The sequence below is a fragment of the Portunus trituberculatus genome, chromosome 47, assembly GCF_017591435.1.
Source record: "Portunus trituberculatus isolate SZX2019 chromosome 47, ASM1759143v1, whole genome shotgun sequence".
Taxonomy (NCBI): domain Eukaryota; kingdom Metazoa; phylum Arthropoda; class Malacostraca; order Decapoda; family Portunidae; genus Portunus; species Portunus trituberculatus.
In genome coordinates this window covers 28,472,303-28,491,622 of record NC_059301.1, presented here as the reverse complement: position 1 = coordinate 28,491,622, position 19,320 = coordinate 28,472,303, and the positions used below count along the sequence as shown (strand labels likewise).

The following is a 19,320-nucleotide window of genomic DNA, read 5'->3' as shown; positions in this document are numbered from 1 at the left end:
AGGTAAATGCGCGCACACACACACAGAGAGAGAGAGAGAGAGAGAGAGAGAGAGAGAGAGAGAGAGAGAGAGAATAGACTTTCCACCAAAGAAACTACACATGGGGTGTTAATTCGAAATACTAATATCGCTTAACAGTTAACTTATGATGGTGAGTAGGTAGAGTGAAATGTTCCCCTTACTTGAGGAAAATGGATTAAGTATTTGTCTCCAGTGATGATGGGAAGACCGTCAGCATCTGTCCATTGGAAAGAAGGTTGAGGAGAAGCACGCACACGGCAGTCTAATACACCCACGCCACCCATTACTGCCCATGCTGTGCCTGTCCACACTGCTCCATCCTCTTCTATATCATCTTCCCAAGAGTACCAACCGTCTAGACTTGTGGTCGGTCTGCTAGGGGCCTCTGCATGCCGGGAAGAAATCTTATTACCAATAGTTTTTGAGTAGGCAACTGCGAGGAAAATTGATAAGAAAGGAATGGAAATTATTAAAGAATTGTTTGAAAAAAAGTGAACAATATGATTTTTGGTTTTGTTATTCAATTGCACACAAAGAATTCGTGACATATTTTCCTTACATCTACTTTTAAAACTTAAATTTTAGGGAAAGGGACAACATTGTATATAATTTAGAGTGGATAATGGTTCTCCCTTCTATTTTCTGTCGTTCGTGGTTAAATATCTACTGAAATCAATATAGAGAAGCTATAGAAGTCTTCAAGTCGTGCACGTCTCTCAAATATTTGGTCGAGTGGTCAAGGCAATAGTCACCGTTTATACCGGGTGAGTGACAGTGCTTGAAACCGTGACGGGAATTTACACGTGTCTTGGGTAAGCACAAAGTTTTAGACTATTTTCAACCATCCTCTAGGTTTATAAACTCACGAGGTACGACGAGGACAGTTCGAGCGGGTGAAACACTTGTGGACACCTCATTGGTGGCATGACAAAGATAAACGCCTGTATCAGCTGGTGTCGCCCAGTCCACCACTAGCTGAGCGTCACCGACGCCTGCTGCCAGAATGGAGCTGTGGAAGGAGATGCAGGTCAAGCGGCTGTACAAAGAAATACTAAGCACCACTGCACCACTCATGTAAGTTATATTACTAAGAGAGAGAGAGAGAGAGAGAGTATGATTTGATCGTGAAAGCCGTTCAATATTTTTCATCACACTCACCGTACCATACGACAGTTTGATGGACACTTACTTGGTGTCGTCCCCTGCCCTGCTCCAGGTCACATTAGGGGCTGGATTGCCGTCCGCCACGCACTGGATGCTCACAGTCTCATTTCGGTCCGCTAGCACCCGCTCAGGCACCGACATATTCCGGGGACCGTCTGTCATCGCGAAAACCTCATTATTGTTGGGTTTTTCACTTTGTTATTCCGCTGTGTGTGTGCGTGTGTGTGTGTGTTTAATAAAAGAGAGTCGTTTGAATTTCGGTAAAATATTAAGGAAGATATCAAGAATAAGAAGAGGGCGCCTTGTTTTGGATAAATGTTCACTTACCAGAATAATTACAAACAATATGGTGGACGAAACAATTTTATTTTTTATTAAATTTTGATGCACTTTTAAATAATGTACACCATTTTCTGTTGTAAATCTCATTGTTGTCATTTTGCCCCCTTCTCCTTTTCCTCTCTAAGAAAATAGAGATGATATCAATTGTTACGCGGCCATATTTCCCATTTTTTCCCCTTCAGCAATAGAAACTAGAGCAAAAATAGATAAATAGAGCCAACTGCCTGCGCTTACCACCCAAAATAAATAGGGAACATTATTACTTGAACTTAGTAAAGCTAACCGGCAAATAAACTGAAAGAAAGGCACCTCCCCCACAACAACAACAACAACAACAACAATCGGTGACGGTGTTATTATCTATCAATTTGCGACACACACGTGTGTGAGGGGAGGGGAGGGGAGGGTGATTAAAAATAATCAGCGCCAGGTATTCTAGCCACGTCAGGAAAGTATAAGCGAGTTTATAGTGATTTTGGACATATACCCGTGTTTTATTATTTTTGTTTTGTTTTGCCTATTTATCTGTACCTCACTACCATCAATCTTTATATTATTCAGAAGATAATAGAAGCGGCAATACGTACACAAAACATTAACGGTGAACGAAGAGCTGATAGCTCCGTGCACACTGCTGGCTGTGACGCTGTAGTTGCCGCCCATGTCACGCTGTACTTTCTCGAGCTTCAACAATCCATCACCAGTCTCGGTTTCAATCCCATCCAGCTTCTGGCGCCCGTGATACCACTTGTACCTGTAACATGGGAACGGCAAGATCAGTCACGCGCAATTACTATTTTAGCATGCATATTTTGAGAGCAAATGACAGTTAGATTAAGTGAAGGAGGGAATGATTTGGGAGCATCGCTGCAAAGGATAAGAACAATATTCGAGGGAAATATATTCATAATTAGCTTTAGGAAATGAAAACGTACTTAACAGGGCCTGGGTTGGCTTCTGCGGATGCTGTAAGAGTCACGTCGTTACCTTCCTGCACGTCGACGAATTTGACAGGTGTGAAGACCCACATGGGACCGTCTGTAGAAATAATGAAAAGTGAGTCTTGGTCTATGGTGTTGGGCAAGGTGAAGCTGAAAGTGGGAGTAATGGAGTGGAGTGAAGTGGTGTGGTGTAAAGAGGTCAGACTCAAGCGAGATGATCTGTGGTTGCCGGGAGCCAGCCTTTCATCAAACACTTTCATTAGAGCACGTTTTTGTTCCATGGTGCTCTGTGTGTGTGTGTGTGTGTAATTCACTGTTTGATCTGCTGCAGTCTCTGACGAGACAGCCAGACGTTACCCTACGGAACGAGCTCAGAGCTCATTATTTCCGATCTTGGGATAGGCCTGAGACCAGGCACACACCACACACCGGGACAACAAGGTCACAACTCCTCGATTTACATCCCGTACCTACTCACTGCTAGGTGAACAGGGGCTACACGTGAAAGGAGACACACCCAAATATCTCCACCCGGCCGGGGAATCGAACCCCGGTCATCTGGCTTGTGAAGCCAGCGCTCTAACCACTGAGCTACCGGGCCGTGTGTGTGTGTGTGTGTGTGTGTGTGTGTGTGTGTGTGTGTTTCCAGTGGGATAATTTTTATCATATATGTTTTACTGGAACTGGCAAAAACCCACGGTTGTTTTTCTTTACGTAACGCGTGTTAAAGATGAACAACTGACGAGGTCCCATCAGCGTTCCTTCCAAACGTCCGTCCTCTCCTACACTCCCGCCTCGTCGGCCGTTGTTTTGATACGAGTGGCTAAGAAAATGCTGCTCGATGACGTTCGGAGGCTCAGGACAGGCGAGAATAAAACTGACTGACCGAGTGTGAATACCTGCTAATTTATGAACCAACTGAATATTACCAAGAAAACAATGCCTTACCTTTGCTTTTCCTGAATAATTAATTAGTTAGTACTCTTTCATCCACCCTTCAGAAAATATATAAAAAATGGGAACCTTGTTGATAATGCAGCGGTAAATAAGAAACAATTAGATCGGTGTTTGCCAGCGCTTGTCTATTATGCAAGCAGGTCAGCAAGAGCAGCGAGTTAAGTAAAACAATAGTAGGCGGCGGGGAAAGCTCTGAAAATCCTGTCAATCGAAGAGCAAAAGTGAAAGCAAATGAACAGGTGCACGCTCAGCCAATTCTGGGAAATAGATATGCAGTGGGAGGAGGGATGACTTAAACTTAGTAAAAGTACAAAATATCCACAACTACTAGTTACAAGATAAAGAGAGAGAGAGAAAAAAAAAAAACTCGTATAAAACAATGAATGAGGAACACTTATAATGTAGAGAAAGGAAGAAAATAATAAATATATACTCATCCATGACATATGCTGAAAAAAAGATGCATAAATGGTAAAACAGCAGAGCATTTCGTCCACACAGCAACATATATAATACAAAAACAGTGATGGGGGACACGAGGCTCGAGACGAGATGCTTGTTTAAATCTAGGATCGATAATGATATCAATCACATTTCAGGAATGGTAAAAAAAAAAAAAAAAAAAAAGAAAATGACATACGAGGAAAGATATTACAATATCTTACAAGACATGGAAAAACAGTTGCATAAAGCCGATAAATACTCAATATAAACAATACAAAATAACAAGGCCGAGGCAAGGGTGGTGATACTTACGCAGCACGTCGAGGGTGATATTGGTGGCCACGGTGACACCCAGGCCGTTGTCAGCCTCGCAGGTAATGACGCGCCCTTGGTCTTCAGCGCGCACACGTACACGCACCTTGGATCTAGGGCACGAGAAACACAGGGATAATAATGACAAGAAAAAGAAAAAAAAAAAAACCTCCGCAAAACATAATCCTTTGAGTAAGGTGAGATGATATGTGTGTCGCCACGTCATTGTTTTGTAACCAGTGACTAAATCCCTTGTGTTGTTTATTTGTATGTTTTACCTTGTGACTGTGCCGCCGAACTGTCCCTGGGAGTGCTTGAATGACTGCTGGGTGAGGGCGGCGCCTGAGGAGTGCCAGGTGACAACTGAAGGAGGCACACTGGAGGACGTTTCACAGGTCAGCTTGGCCACGTGTCCTACCTCCACGCTACGAGGGCTGGCCCATCCTCGCACATCCCAGGCAGGATCTGTGTAAGGCATAGTGGGAGGCGATGAGTGAGGGAAACAATGTATGCTAAATCGGGAACAAAGGATAATAGATAGGTCATGGTAGGGAGGGATACTGATAGCGACGTATGTGAAAGTTGAGTATAAAGGGAGGCGAGGAGGGGCAAGGTGAGGTGAAGTGCTGGGTGCTAGGAAGGGTGGCAGACAGAAAAATGTTGGAGGGAAAGGAAAATGAGATGGAAGTTCAGGTTGCTAGGGAAGTAAGAAAAAAAGTCTAGGAGAAGGAATGTCCTGGGAATATTTTAGAGGCTTGTGTGTGAAAACTATCCATCGATCTATTTTGTGTGTGTGAAATCTATCTATCTATCTGTGTGTGTGTGTGTGTGTGTGTGTGTGTGTGTGTGTGTGTGTGTGTGTGTGTGTGTGTGTGTGATCGTGAGAAGAGGGCGTGTGCGGGCGGGATTGATGGGTTAACAGCAGTGTCCCTTGAATGTTGCGAGATACTGGTGCGGCGCAGGCGTAGAGAGAGAGAGAGAGAGAGAGAGAGAGAGAGAGAGAGAGAGAGAGAGAGAGATGGGGGGAGGGAGGAAAAGATTTAAGAAAAATAAGGGATGCAGCGTCATTGGCGGTGATGGAGAATGAGGAGAAAGTGTTGTGAGGTAATTCGCGGTGAAAAACAAAGGGCATTAGAAAAGAACAATATGGCGGATGAGTTCGAAGAGGAAACGTGGTGAAAGAGAATTTGAAGAGGAAGGGCGCTGGTGAAAGAGAGGAGGTGGTATTAGGCAAGAGGGTGAGGAGGACGGGAAGGAGGGCGGTGGGGCTTCCAGGGTCTGGTGGGAGGGGCGGGGAAGAAGCGCCCGGCCAGCCGGACTAATGAATGGAGAGAGCTAGGGATGCGCGCGCAGGTGTGTGGGTATCAATGAAAGTTTGTACGTTTGTGCGTTCGCATGTGGGCGTTGGACGACGGATGAGAGAGAGAGAGAGAGAGAGAGGACAATCACGACGTGGGCAGACGTTGAAAATAATATTTTCTCCTCCAGGCGCTGACCTGACACATATTATTAAAGGCTGAAATGTCAAAATAATATCGCCAAGTGGCCGGGAGTAAGAACTTGGTAGATAGAAAGGTGGACATCTCAGGCATTATTTATATGTTGCCACTTAGGGAAACAAATTTGCTTGAGGAAACGACTGAAAAGAATAAGAAAGAAGAAAATGCATCGCTATGTAATTTAGCATGCTGGCTTTGCCAATGAACATGAATCGGCTTGGAAACAATGGAACTTTAAGGTTTAATTAGTGTGAAAATGGATATTCTCTTGGATTCAAGATATGATTTTATAGGAGGGAGAGAGAGAGAGAGAGAGAGAGAGAGAGAGAGAGAGAGAGAGAGAGAGCAATGCTTTCTTCTTGTTTCTGGTCTAAATCTCATAATTTTCAATGTTTTAGTAATGTCAGGAAATTTGAAAGAATGAAATGAGTTGTCTGAGAAGTCTGGAGTGCCACTTTAGTGCATTCATATCTTCATAATTTCTAGTCGGTCTTTTCTTTTCTCATTTTCCTGAGTGTTAACTCCTTTCTCTGCTAGATTTTTTTTTTTTTTTCATATTCTCTGGAAGGTGTTTCGACATTTCTTTTTACACCAGATTCAAATTGTTCAATATTCTAGAAAAAAAACTTGTTTTATTTTCTCTTTCGGTGTTCTTAAAAGGTGGTTTTGAAACGAACAAAGAGAGCAATATTTTTTCTAAAGATGATTTGTACAAGAAATCATATATCAGTCATGATTATTCGTGTCGCTATCATTGGCAAATATATCGGACATCTTTGTTAAAAACAGGAAAAGGGCGGCCATAGCAGTGAATGAAAAAAAAGGAAAAAAAGAAAAGAAAAAGAAAGCACCAACACTATTCATCTACTTTGTTCATAACAGGAAAACTATCTGGTACATCATGCACCCTTATTTTCCAACACCTTACACCGAGAGTCAAGTTGTAGAGTGTTGTTTTTAGTAAGCCTGGTTTTTACGGTCCCCTTCCCGGCAACTAGATTTCAAAGGGAAATCTATATAACCGAGGAAGGAGGGACACTTCACTAACAAGCTGTGACTGTGTCTTGGTGGTCTTGGCTGACCTGGCCGCGGAATCGACGGGTGGCAGTTATGAACAGGCATGGTAAATATGACTCTCGCTTGCATCAAAGGCATGGGCGATGCAAGATTCCACCCCGGCTCGTGAAGACTTTCCATTACTTTATTAGTCAAATAAACTTATGTATAGAAAATCGTTTAGGACGTAGATAATTGAGCACTTACTGAATGATTGTTCTCAGCATGTTAATTTCCATAGTAAATTTGAGAATGGATAATGTCTCTCCCGCGCTTAGTCAGTAATGGCTGCCATTATTTTATTTGTCTCTGTTGTAGATCTGCTTTTCTAGCGCTCCTTATTATTCATATCTAAAATACAATTCTTAATCTCATGTAATTTCAGCTTATCTGAACTCTGAGGTTTACGCTGGTGTCTGGAAAGCAAATTTCAAGTGTTTCTTTATTGTATTAATCTAATAGTTGAATTGCACTGAATGATGGTTAAGCTTCACTAACAAAGGAACGTTTTCTTCTCATCTATGTTTCTATATACCAATGACTATCTATCTCAGTGGTTCCCAAACTGGGGGAAATTTCCCCCTAGGGTGAAATTTGAAACTACCAAGGGGGGGAAATAATTACACTACCTACTAACTAAAATATCATCTCAAAGTCAAATCAAAAGTCCTTTTATTTATTACTAACCGCTTTCTATGGCTATGCTTAGTTGTTACTAACTGCTGTCTATCCACTTTACTTTGTAACTATAAGTTTATCAGTATATTTGTACATTTGAAAAATAAATTATTAAATAGTCTCAGTGTGTTTTAACTGTTCTTTCTCTCATACACATGAAGGGGGAAATCTGGAAGGTTGAACTGGGTGCAGGGGGAAATGACAGAAAAAAGTTTGGGAACCACTGATCTATCTACATCTATCTATCTATTTAGTTAGCTAGCTAGCTATTTATCTATTTATGGGATGGTCGGAGTGGCCTCGCCACCTTATCTGAAATACACCAGATAGTGAGCTACATCGTATATTACACAACGAAATACTTGATCATACGTCCATGAGTGTAGAGTGTAATTTGCTATCAGCTTTTCAAGTTCAAATGAAATGTGTTCTTTCCTTAATTGCCAATAAATTTCAAGATATTCGGTATGTAATACGCCCTTTCTTGAAACATCCAATCCATTTGCTTGCCAGTAGGGTTTTACAAAAAAGGTTATTTTCTGATTACCGATGATGATTTAAAGTGCAATGTTTTTCCTTCAAGAATGTAGAAATGTGTGCAGCATCCGTCAGTTACCAATGTCTGTATGATACTTCTAATAAAGACGAAAGTTAAGAGAGAAAGACAGGATATGTTACATTCATTAGTCATGCAGTATTCAATAAATGATCATGAATAAAGAAGCTCTGCAGAACAGACGCTTATCGTTCCTATGGCAACCTCTCCATTCACAAAGCTGTCGCCGCCGCTCCCGCCGCGGCTGTGCGCAGGCGTACCGCGAACCGCCGCCCACTGTTCATTGATCGGTCACGTTCATTCATGCCGGGCCCAGGTAGGCGCCGCCGCCCCTCCAGCCAGGTCACCTTTAGCGTAGCCTTCAGGTGCTCTCTCTCTCTCTCTCTCTCTCTCTCTCTCTCTCTCTCTCTCTCCAAATGCAGTATTATTATCATCTGTACCAGTTTTGCAGTGTCTTTCTGTTCGTTTCAACAACATTCTCTTGACTCCGTGCATATTAAAAAGTATATTGCATTATTTGCTATGCTCTGTTACTTTTACTGTACTCGGTTTGATTTGTAGTGCACAGGGCATTATGTACACAAAGGATTAAGCTTTTGGCTATATATAAAAATGCTCATATTTTCTGCGGTAAGAATATACCAATATACATATGTATTGGAACCGCCTTTCAGTGCTGCTTTGTCTTTTATCCCAAACGATGAAAAACAAACAAATATAAATAAAAAAAAATCCCACCGATTGGTTTCACAAAATTAATAAATGGAGAAAACGAGAGAGAGAGAGAGAGAGAGAGAGAGAGAGAGAGAGAGAGAGAGAGAGAGAGATGGCTGGTTGGATATGCACCCGTTGAATGTTCGAGTATCTCTCCCTTTAGTGATTAATGTAAGGATCTTGTACATAGATAGTTGCACTCCAGAACAGTCTTGTGGTTTGCTTTATGAAGACATCGGGATAATTAAAGTGTAATTGTTACTGTCTTATTTTCTCTCATGGGAACTGTGTAGCGGCGATGAGGGCCACTAAGCTTAATCAGATTCAAAAGGGCGTGTGATTACCAACAGTTGACCCAAAAGCTGCAACTCTCAATGTGATTTGGTGGTTATTTCTGCTGTCATCATCATTATTGTCGTTATTACTATTATAATTATTATTATTGTTTTTTTATAATAATAATAATAATAGTAATATAATGATAATAATAATAATAATAATAATAATAATAATAATAATAATAATAATAATAATAATAATAATTAATATTATTATTATTATTATTATTATTATTATTATTATTATTATTATTATTATTATTATTATTATTATTATTATTATTATTATTATTATTATTATTTTTATTATTGCTTATTATTATTATTATTATTATTATTATTATTATTATTATTATTATTATTATTATTATTCTTGAGAGAGAGAGAGAGAGAGAGAGAGAGAGAGAGAGAGAGAGAGAGAGAGAGAGAGAGAGAGAGAGAGAGAGAGCGAGCAGTGAGATGGATGCAAGAGCGAGTCACACTTAAGAACAACACACTAAACATTGAATGGAATGGAAGGGAAGGAAGGATACTCACAGTTCACCTTCAGGATGGTCTGGCCGGCCACGGGGATGCTGGTAGCGAGATTGGAAGCCTCACACGTGATCTTCTCTCCGTTGTCTGACGCGTTCACCTCCACCATGACACGCGCCAAGGTTATGCCACCCTCTGTCTCCACGCTCAGCCCCTCCAGCTTTTCAGTCCCTTTGTATATCCTGCCGAGGGATAAAATCAATCACATAAGGCAGAGTTTCAAGCAGCGGTGCATATCTTAATCGAAACCAGAGACGGCAGGGATAGAGTTTGCTAATTTCCCATGAGGTATTTTCGCATGTCATTATAAAGCAAACAATAGCTCAGTGACGGAGGAAAAATGCTCTGTAAGGTATTGCTCAAAGCCTCACCGTGGAAGTTGAGAGGGTTCCTTGAAATATGGCTAAAATCACAGGAAAGAAATATCCTAATCGCTCTTTATTTCAAGAGTTAATGTTTTCTTTGTTTAGTGTATGTAAATCCTTTGCTTGCTGCTTAGTAAATACATCTTTCCTTAATTATTAATCACTGAAGACATCTTTACTTGTTTTACAGCCACGTCCGCTCTTCCTTGAATCTATTCTTTTTCATTCCCTTCATGTAGATGCTTATAGAATTTTTATGCATTACTTTTGGTGCTGTTAGTTGTCCTATAGTGCAGTGAAGTTTAGATCTCTTGTTCATCTAAATTGTCCGTATATATATATATATATATATATATATATATATATATATATATATATATATATATATATATATATATATATATACACACACACACACACACACACACACACACACACACACACCGCGTAGTGTAGTGGTTAGCACGCTCGACTCACAATCGAGAGGGCCGGGTTCGAGTCCCGGCGCGGCGAGGCAAATGGGCAAGCCTCTTAATGTGTGGCCTCTGTTCACCTAGCAGTAAATAGGTACGGGATGTAACTCGAGGGGTTGTGGCCTCGCTGTCCCGGTGTGTGGAGTGTGTTGTGGTCTCAGTCCTACCCGAAGATCGGTCTATGAGCTCTGAGCTCGCTCCGTAATGGGGAAGACTGGCTGGGTGACCAGCGTGCGACCGTGGTGAATTGCACACACACACACACACACACACACACACACACACACACACACACACACACACACACACACACATATATATATATATATATATATATATATATATATATATATATATATATATATATATATATATATATATATATATATATATATTGCTGGCTGCGAAAATCCTGTTCAATGTTTATTTCAAGATTGATTTTTCCCCCTCGGTTAGTATGTTAAAGATTTTACATGTGTTGCTCTGCATCCTCCTTATAATTGCATTAGTGGCTGTGCAATGTTTCTCACGCCATTTAATAACACCACGTCAGGAAACATGTGGTGGGCCTTTATTCCACCAAATTTCCCAAAATCTTAGTTTCACCGTGAATTAAACGAAATGGAGTGTTCATGGAGGTAGAAAAAAGTTACGGTTTGCGGTTACGGTAAAGCGGCAAATACGGTCATTATTTCGCACGCATGCATTATTTTATCGTTCATTAACTTCGTGGATAAAACGCTTGTTGACATATGTTTGATTCTATATAAAAGGCGAAAAGTTATATAAAGGGAATGAAAAAAAAGTAAATGTAGGGTAGTTCCAAGTAAACACGCCCAATTTCAGTTCTTAAAGTCCAAAGCCTAAGAGAAATATATCTGTAAAAATCTATCGTTCGTAAATTTCACTGATGAAATCCTAATTCTACTTAAACAACAAATTTAATTAAAAATGCATGAAGTATCGAGAGTTACAGTTTCTAAAGTCCCGAGAGAGAGAGAGAGAGAGAGAGAGAGAGAGAGAGAGAGAGAGATTTTATATACGTAAAGAAGCTTTGTTAACTCGCACTTCAGCAGATTTCGAGTCATACGCTTGGGCTGCGCTCAATACCCACACTCCTTCGTCCACGCTTTGTACTTACGTCAGCTCCGGTGCTGGGTTGCCGCCGGTAGAGGAACACACGAGAGCCACCTCATCCCCACTCATAACTTTGCCGTTCCCCTCCACTTCCACCTGTGGCTCCCCGGGGCTCTCTGCAGGGGAAAGATAGAATGTGTTCATCACGAAGGTGTTTTTTTTTTTTTTATCAAATTGAGAAACCATGTGGTGTGTGTTGTGTGTAGGGGATGGAAGGGAGAGTGGAGACCGTTAGGATACACAAGCTGTAGTATGTTCATTAACGTTATGCGTACAAGACGATGTAGCATGTAAGATAAATAAACTAACCGGAAAATTACAATGATTAACAATATGATTATGAATATCAAGAAGAAAAAAACAGTAATTTTTCATGTTCGTCATAATATTATATCCCATTCCTAGATTTTGCGTATGAGAGATAAAAATATATCCTGGCATTTACTCTAGTGATTGCTTCCACTGACGGTACGACAAATGAATAGCAGTAATACACACAGGGCAGAGCTTGATTAACTGTTATTCCCGGGATTGATGTTGCGTGAGCGTGTGCATGGAACGTTAGATACGCACGTGTCAACAATGCTGGTCCTTGGTTATAGAGTGGGAAACGATCGAGTAACGTTCACTTTGACAACAAAATCAGTCAATTGTTCTTACATTCTATTTGCTCGTTCGTCAGTCAATCACTGAACAGACGAGGTTTGGTTGCTGGTTGCTACTACAATCAAAATTGAAATCACGGCAAGCTTGGTGCAGCAGATTAATGGGAAACGTTTCAGCGCCCCACCGCAGTATTTCCAGATGCTAATAATTGGTTGCAGGATTGAAACTTGGTAATGTAACTAAGTTACGTTTTCGCACTCTGCCCTCACACACAAAAAAATGATCAAATTTATGATAACGATGTTATAAAATTGAATAAATTTATTACCGAAAAAAGTGATGTTAATGATATTTTATACGTATTCCTTTTTCAACAGCGGGAAATGAGGCGTTGAATTAATTCCGCAAACAGACCCAGTTTTGGCACCAGAACAACGAGAAAATAGTGTTAAGGCGAAGTAGAAATTGGATAAAACTCGTGAAAAAATCAATGATTTGTGTCTATTTCTATTAGCTTTAAGTGAGGCATTAACTAAACACTGGTAACTGACCGATATTTGAAACCGGAACAATGAAGACTAATTAGAAAATTAGCTGCAACACGTAAAAAAGAAAAATATTAATAATTCAAAAAATTTTTTTCATCATTGTTGCGAGGCACTGAGTAAACACCGTAATTGACCGAGTTTGGCACTGCAATAATGAGGTCCTACGCCACAGGGCTGAGTGAGGCAGGCAGGCAGGCAGGCAGGCACGAGTCGAGGTTCTTTTTATTTGAATACAAAGGGCGCTAGTGAGCGGAAGTTCGCCACCAGTTATTGATATGAAGGATTCCTGTTCCTGACTGAATCTCCTTTCCTATTTCCGGGTGACTCGTCTGCGTGTTAGTCTACCTTCCCTTCCTTTTCATTAGCAGGTGCTCAACTTATTTTTTTAATATTTTTTAGGAAGTGACATGAGCCGTATGATCTTCCGGGAAAAAAAGGAAAAGAAAAAAAAAACATTAGATAAAATAATTAAATATATACATTCTTTTGATTTGAATTATAATACCAATATGTCATAATTTCAGAGAGAGAGAGAGAGAGAGAGAGAGAGAGAGAGAGAGAGAGAGGGAGTCATTTCTTATACATCCAGTGCCCTACATCCCTTTGACACTGGATTTTCCCTCCGTTCCTTAATCCCCTCACACACATACGCAAAAAGAATCATAGTCAATCAAATGTTCCAGTCCTTCCGCTCTCACCAGCCGTGCGATATGTGGGTGATATGTTATGTGATGTGTATGCTGTATGTTATGCCAGTGCCTTGACGCGAGGGTGTGTATTGTTTGCTGGAGTGTGTGTGTTTGTGTTTGTGTGTGTGTGTGTGTGTGTGTGTGTGTGTGTGTGTGTGTGTGTGTGTGTGTGTGTGTGTGTGTGTGTTAGAGGGAGCAGGTGAGTGCAGGAGATAAGGGCTTTGTGCGTCTGTATGTGATCTCAAACGCTTTGTTCTCTCATCAGCAGTTTCAAACACCACAGAGACGATTCTACGGATTATTATATGTGTTGTTTCCTATCAACTTGCACCATCACTGTGATCACGAAAGTGCTATTGAAAACTCTTGTTGTTTCCACGAACTTTTTGAAGTAGTCTAAACAAAACGCTGAAATGTTTGAGGGTGTATAGTTTAGAGCTAGATATCATGATGAGTCAGGACAGAAAAATTACAGGTTAAAGTCGGGGGTACTAAACAAGGAGTGTGTGATAAACCTAGAGTGGAGTGATTCGTTCATTAGAGATGTGTGTTATGGTCAGAGCACGACTGGACTGTATATTGGGAATGAATGGTATTACAGTCATGATACTCTAAAACGAATGAATGAAGGAAATGTTAGAATATTCTACACAGGTAATAAGATGAGACACAGGAAGATGAAAGAAAGTTATCATCACATTTTTCCTCTGGCAACTCATTGATTCTTCGCTTCCTGTAATAAAAGATGAAAAAGAAAGAAGACGGTGCAAGAAAGAAGATACGAGAGAAAGACAGAATGAAACCGTGTAGAAACAATACATCCATCAACACCACTTGACCTGCAGCGGGGAACGTTCAGCTTTAACGTGCACATGCGCACTCTCTCTCTCTCTCTCTCTCTCTCTCTCTCTCTCTCTCTCTCTCTCTCTCTCTCTCTCTCTCTCTCTCTCTCTCTCTCTCTCTCTCTCTCTCTCTCTCTGGCCACTCCCCAGCTCGTGTTTATATCCTTTTCTCGATGATTGCTACACTCCATGCTAAGCTCCGCCTACTCGGTCATCCAGCCATCTGCAGCATTCTCTCTCTCTCTCTCTCTCTCTCTCTCTCTCTCTCTCTCTCTCTCTCTCTCTCTCTCTCTCTCTCTCTCTCTCTCTCTCTCTCTCTCTCTCTCTCTCTCTCTCTCTCTCAATAAGTCGGCTTACAAATCATCTCAGTACATTTCTCGCTACTGGGAAATCTATGCTTCTCTCATGAAGAATTAGAACAACCTCTTTGGTGTTTCTTTTCGCCATTTCTTTTTTCCTAATACTACCACTGGACAAAAATTCAGTACGAAGGAAGCTTCTTGAGACAAGATTGTCAGGATAGAACACACACACACACACACACACACACACACACACACACACACACACACACACACACACACACACACACACACACACACACACACACACAAAAAAAAACGCACAAAACGCACACACACACACACACACACACACACACACACACACACACACACACACACACACACACACACACACACACACACACACACACATAATGACTCAGTTAACATACAAATTAAGATGAAATTTTCTGGATTTCAAGTAGTGGTAAATTGATGGGAAAGATTCAATAATAGGTTATCAAAAATAATTAGAAAAGCTTATGGATGTGAAGTTAGGTAGGTACCCGTGTATTATTCAGGATCTGATTGATTCTTGCAGTTTTAAAATTTTTTTCCTATGTTCGTGTATTCCTTAAGTAATAAACACTAAAGAAAATACATAAACAAGTAAATAAATTAAATGAAACATGCATAAAAAAATACTAAGTACTTCTAACAATAAAAAAAAAAAAAAAAATATATATATATATATATATATATATATATATATATATATATATATATATATATATATATATATATATATATATATACACATATAGACAATGATTGCTATCTCTGTTTCTGTCTCGTTACACATTTCTTTGACTCGGTTAACACTTACCCAGGATGTTGATAACGTGGTTCCCTCGCACTCCGGCCCTCGTGGTGGCGGGGTGTTCGGCGCGGCATTCCACGTTGGCCTCCGTTAGTTCATGGGTTTCGAGAGTCCTCACGAGTCGCTTGGTGAGAACTGAAGTAGTGATCCATCCGCCCTCGTAGTCCTCCATCACAGTAGAGTTACCGGTGGCGACGAAGGAACCTGTAGGGAGAGAGAGAGAGAGAGAGGGGTAAACACAGGGAGGTTAGGTTGAGAGGTGGTGAGGTGGGATTTACAGGGCTGTGAGGAGAAGGATGGTAATTCAGAGAGAGAGAGAGAGAGAGAGAGAGAGAGAGAGAGAGAGAGAGAGAGAGAGAGAGAGAGAGAGAGAGATCAGCTATGAATGAAATAATCACAAGTATGACGTATATAGTTGATAATCGTAACCGATATATTTCTCAAGTATGTGGAACGTTTTACAATTAATCTAAATGAATCAACTCCCTAACTGTGTTGAACAAATTAAATGACTCCGTTAAGTACTTATAGATGCTACAACAACTTGATAAAACAACTGCAAGAGAGAGAGAGAGAGAGAGAGAGAGAGAGAGAGAGAGAGAGAGAGAGAGAGAGAGAGAGAGAGAGAGAGAGAGAGAGAGAATAATAAGAAAGATAGCGAAAGCGGAGAGAATACAGTTTCTAGGAAGTAAAGGGAAGCGGGCCAGGAAGCAGCCAAATTGCATTAGTGATGACGTAGCGTAGAATGTGCAACCTGTGGCCTTGAGACCTCGGCAGCGGCGCACCGATCGATCACAAACAGGTGGGCGGCCAAGAGCTCGGTAACAACCAAGGTTACTGAGGGACAGGGAACGGCTGCGTGCGAGGTGGGAGAAGAGGTGAGCGTGATCGGGCTACGTGCCTTGTGAGGGTATGGTGTTGTTACATCAATGGGTAGGGTGTGGGTTCCGCTCCTCTCGCCAGGGCTGGAGTTGAAGGGTTTTAGGGAAAGAGTGTGTGCTGGTCTGGTGTTTGAAGGAGATATGGTGATGTGTCTGGTCTCTCTCTCTCTCTCTCTCTCTCTCTCTCTCTCTCTCTCTCTCTCTCTCTCTCTCTCTCTCTCTCTCTCTCTCTCTTGAAGGTATGCCGACGCACTGTCTTTCTGTTCATGCGCGTGCGCGCGCACGCACACACACACACACACACACACACACACACACACACACACACACACACACACACACACACACACACACACACACACACACACACACACACACACACACACAGAGACCTCCTTTTCCACCTCCCACACACGCGAATGTCCCGAGTGTCAGTGCCTGGTAGTGTGTGGAGCTGACTGTTGAAAGGAAGCGGAAACAGATGCTTCTCATATTAACTGGCAATAGTGCTGTTTCTCCTGCTCTGTTGTCATCATCATACGAGGAAGAACAAGAGCGCTATTTTATTTCCCCGTTGTAGACTGAATACATTGCAGAATAGACGGTATTTAGGTATTTACCGACAATTCAAGGAGGGAAATAGAAGTAAATAAATATATGTACGCACGTAGAAAGAAAGGAAAAAAAAAAAAATCAGATTTCCCTGAGAAAGTCGACGCAAATTTGTTGGTATGATTAGCAAGAAAAAAAAATTTGCTTCTTTATTTCATTCACCAATAATTAATAAAATTCTTTAGGTACTCAGGCATTTGATTTTTCCAGGGTCCTAACTCCATTACCGGAAGGAGGAGACAGGGAGTGAGTAGGCGTTGTGAAGTTGCCGGGAAGAGATTAGTGAAGTGTAAGAGCAAAATGAGTCTGGGAACAGTAGGAGCCTGGCAGCATTACAACATGAGACAAGATGGAGGTGAGCGGAATGTGCAGTCAGATAGAAAAAAAAAAAAAATTATCTTAGGAAGGAGACCTGCTGTGGAAGGAAGGAAATGTGGAGAGAAAGAGGAAGAGGAAGAGGAGGAGGAGGAGGAGGAGGAGGAGGAGGAGGAGGAGGAGGAGGAGGAGGAGGAGGAGGAGGAGGACAATAAGAAGGAAGATGGGAGGAGGAGGAGGAGGAGGAGGAGGAGGAGGAGGAGGAGGAGGAGGAGGAGGAGGAAGATGAGGAGGAAGATGAGGAGGACAAGGGAGAAGGAGGACAAGGAAGACAAGGAAAAGAAAGAAGAGGAAGAAAGTGAAAAAGGAGGCGGAGGAGGAAGAAAGGCTAGAGGAGAAGGAAGAGGAAGAGGATGAATAGCTGGGAGAGCAAGGGAGGAATGCCAATATTATGAAAAAAAAAAAAAAAACATTTCCAGGAAGGAGAGAAGGTGAAAAGGAAACTACGCAGGAAATTGAAAGGAAGCATTACGAGTGTGTAGGAGGATAAAGAGATACACGAGGAAGAAGAGAGAGAGAGAGAGAGAGAGCTGCTGTGTACAAAAGAATTATTTTCTGGAGAAGGAAGAAACATCATATTAGAAAAATGAATTGGAGGAAGGAATACCAGCTAAGTAGAGGGAGGAGGAAGGTGGAAAGTAAGGCAGACGTAAAAGAAGGATGGGAAGGTGGAGAGTCTGGCGCGAGAAGGTAAAGAGGGAGGAGGAGGAGAAGGAAAAGGAGAAACAGATAGAAAAACAAATACATAGCAAAGAAGGAAAGAATGATGGAAGAAGGATTATCTGTAAGAGAAGGAGGAACATGGAGAGAAGGAAATTACGTGACGAGGAGGAAGAGGATTCGAAAGGATTATTTGTAGAAGGAAGGAGGGGGATAAGGAGAAGGAGGAGCATCGTAAGGCAAGAAGGGGGCGAGTGAGGGTGTGAGTGTGCCCCCAACAGCACCACAAGTCAATACTGAGACGGCGGCACGGTGTACGTACAAACCGCGCATGGGCTACACTCATCTGACCGCCCTGACCCTTTGCCTGCTTCACGGCTCATTGGATGGGCCAGAGATGGAGCAGAGAATCACAACCTCAGCTTTACGACACGCCGTCCAATCGCTCTAGTCGCCAGGATTACTTGGCTCAGCGTTTCGTGACATGAATGGTTACAAATTTGATGTTGATAGAGATAGAAAAATTGCCGTGACTTGATTTGAAGTATAGGTAAGACGAGATATGTTCACTTATGGCAATTGCTTTTTACTTAGTATTGTTGTGAAAGTACGCAACAAAATGATATGAAAGAGTTAGACAGGCAGATATACAGATAGGCGAGCCACCATCGATAGGCAGCCGGACAGAAAAAAAAAGGCAGAATTTCAGAAAAAAAAAAAAAAAAATGTTTTTACAGCAGTTGTTCCTGGTACGAGTGTTTGGAAGTGACAGTATGTGCGGACTTGAACAGCAGTGCTAGTATTGTCTAGATACGCTACGCAGTTGAAAGACAAATCCCTGTACTTCCTGGAGTTAAATGACGATAACGAGGGCGCAGGTGGTGGTGGTGCAGATAGATGTCTCCTACATATAGGTGTGCCCAGTGTATATTGATGTTTAGCCAGGCCTGCTGACTCATGCGTTTTTTGTCATTTGACGATCTATAAACAAGTGTTCTAACATTGGCTTGTGAACACATGTCACTTTAACCGACTGTACACCTGCTACTATATATATATATATATATATATATATATATATATATATATATATATATATATATATATATATAGAAGAGGTAGGAGGGAGAGCACAGGCATCAGAAGCACAAATAGAAAAAAAAAGGGGAACGTACCATGAACAATCCAGGTGATGGAGGCTGGAGGACTTGCGGGAGCCGTGATGCAGGTGACGGTAAACTCTTCCCCCACAGACACAGCGGCGGGGCCTCGCACCTCCACGTGAGTAGGAGGGTCTGAGGAAACACCAACACAAATCGGCTTTAATGTCAATGGGTAGAGAAGTTCTGTCTCATCAACATACATGGCGGCTATTCTTGTTCCCCATTCACCATTTTGTAATAAAAGAATAC

General features: G+C 41.5%; 2 protein-coding genes across 8 annotated transcripts in view; one reads left to right on the top strand and one right to left on the bottom strand.

Moving 5' to 3' along the window:
* The window catches only part of LOC123520758, a 229,645-nt gene that overhangs the window by 13,052 nt on the left and 197,273 nt on the right, over positions 1-19,320 (top strand). The window lies entirely within an intron of this gene.
* The window catches only part of LOC123520757 (nephrin-like), a 77,081-nt gene that overhangs the window by 10,045 nt on the left and 47,716 nt on the right, over positions 1-19,320 (bottom strand). The window contains exons 8-18 of the mRNA XM_045283320.1: positions 19,084-19,203; positions 15,387-15,584; positions 11,536-11,647; positions 9,560-9,738; positions 4,460-4,646; positions 4,182-4,294; positions 2,463-2,565; positions 2,115-2,281; positions 1,211-1,340; positions 888-1,030; positions 183-406 (exon numbers count right to left, since the gene is read on the bottom strand). Coding sequence (XP_045139255.1) covers positions 183-406; positions 888-1,030; positions 1,211-1,340; positions 2,115-2,281; positions 2,463-2,565; positions 4,182-4,294; positions 4,460-4,646; positions 9,560-9,738; positions 11,536-11,647; positions 15,387-15,584; positions 19,084-19,203 — 1,676 coding nt within the window. The remainder of the gene's footprint in view (positions 1-182; positions 407-887; positions 1,031-1,210; positions 1,341-2,114; positions 2,282-2,462; positions 2,566-4,181; positions 4,295-4,459; positions 4,647-9,559; positions 9,739-11,535; positions 11,648-15,386; positions 15,585-19,083; positions 19,204-19,320) is intronic.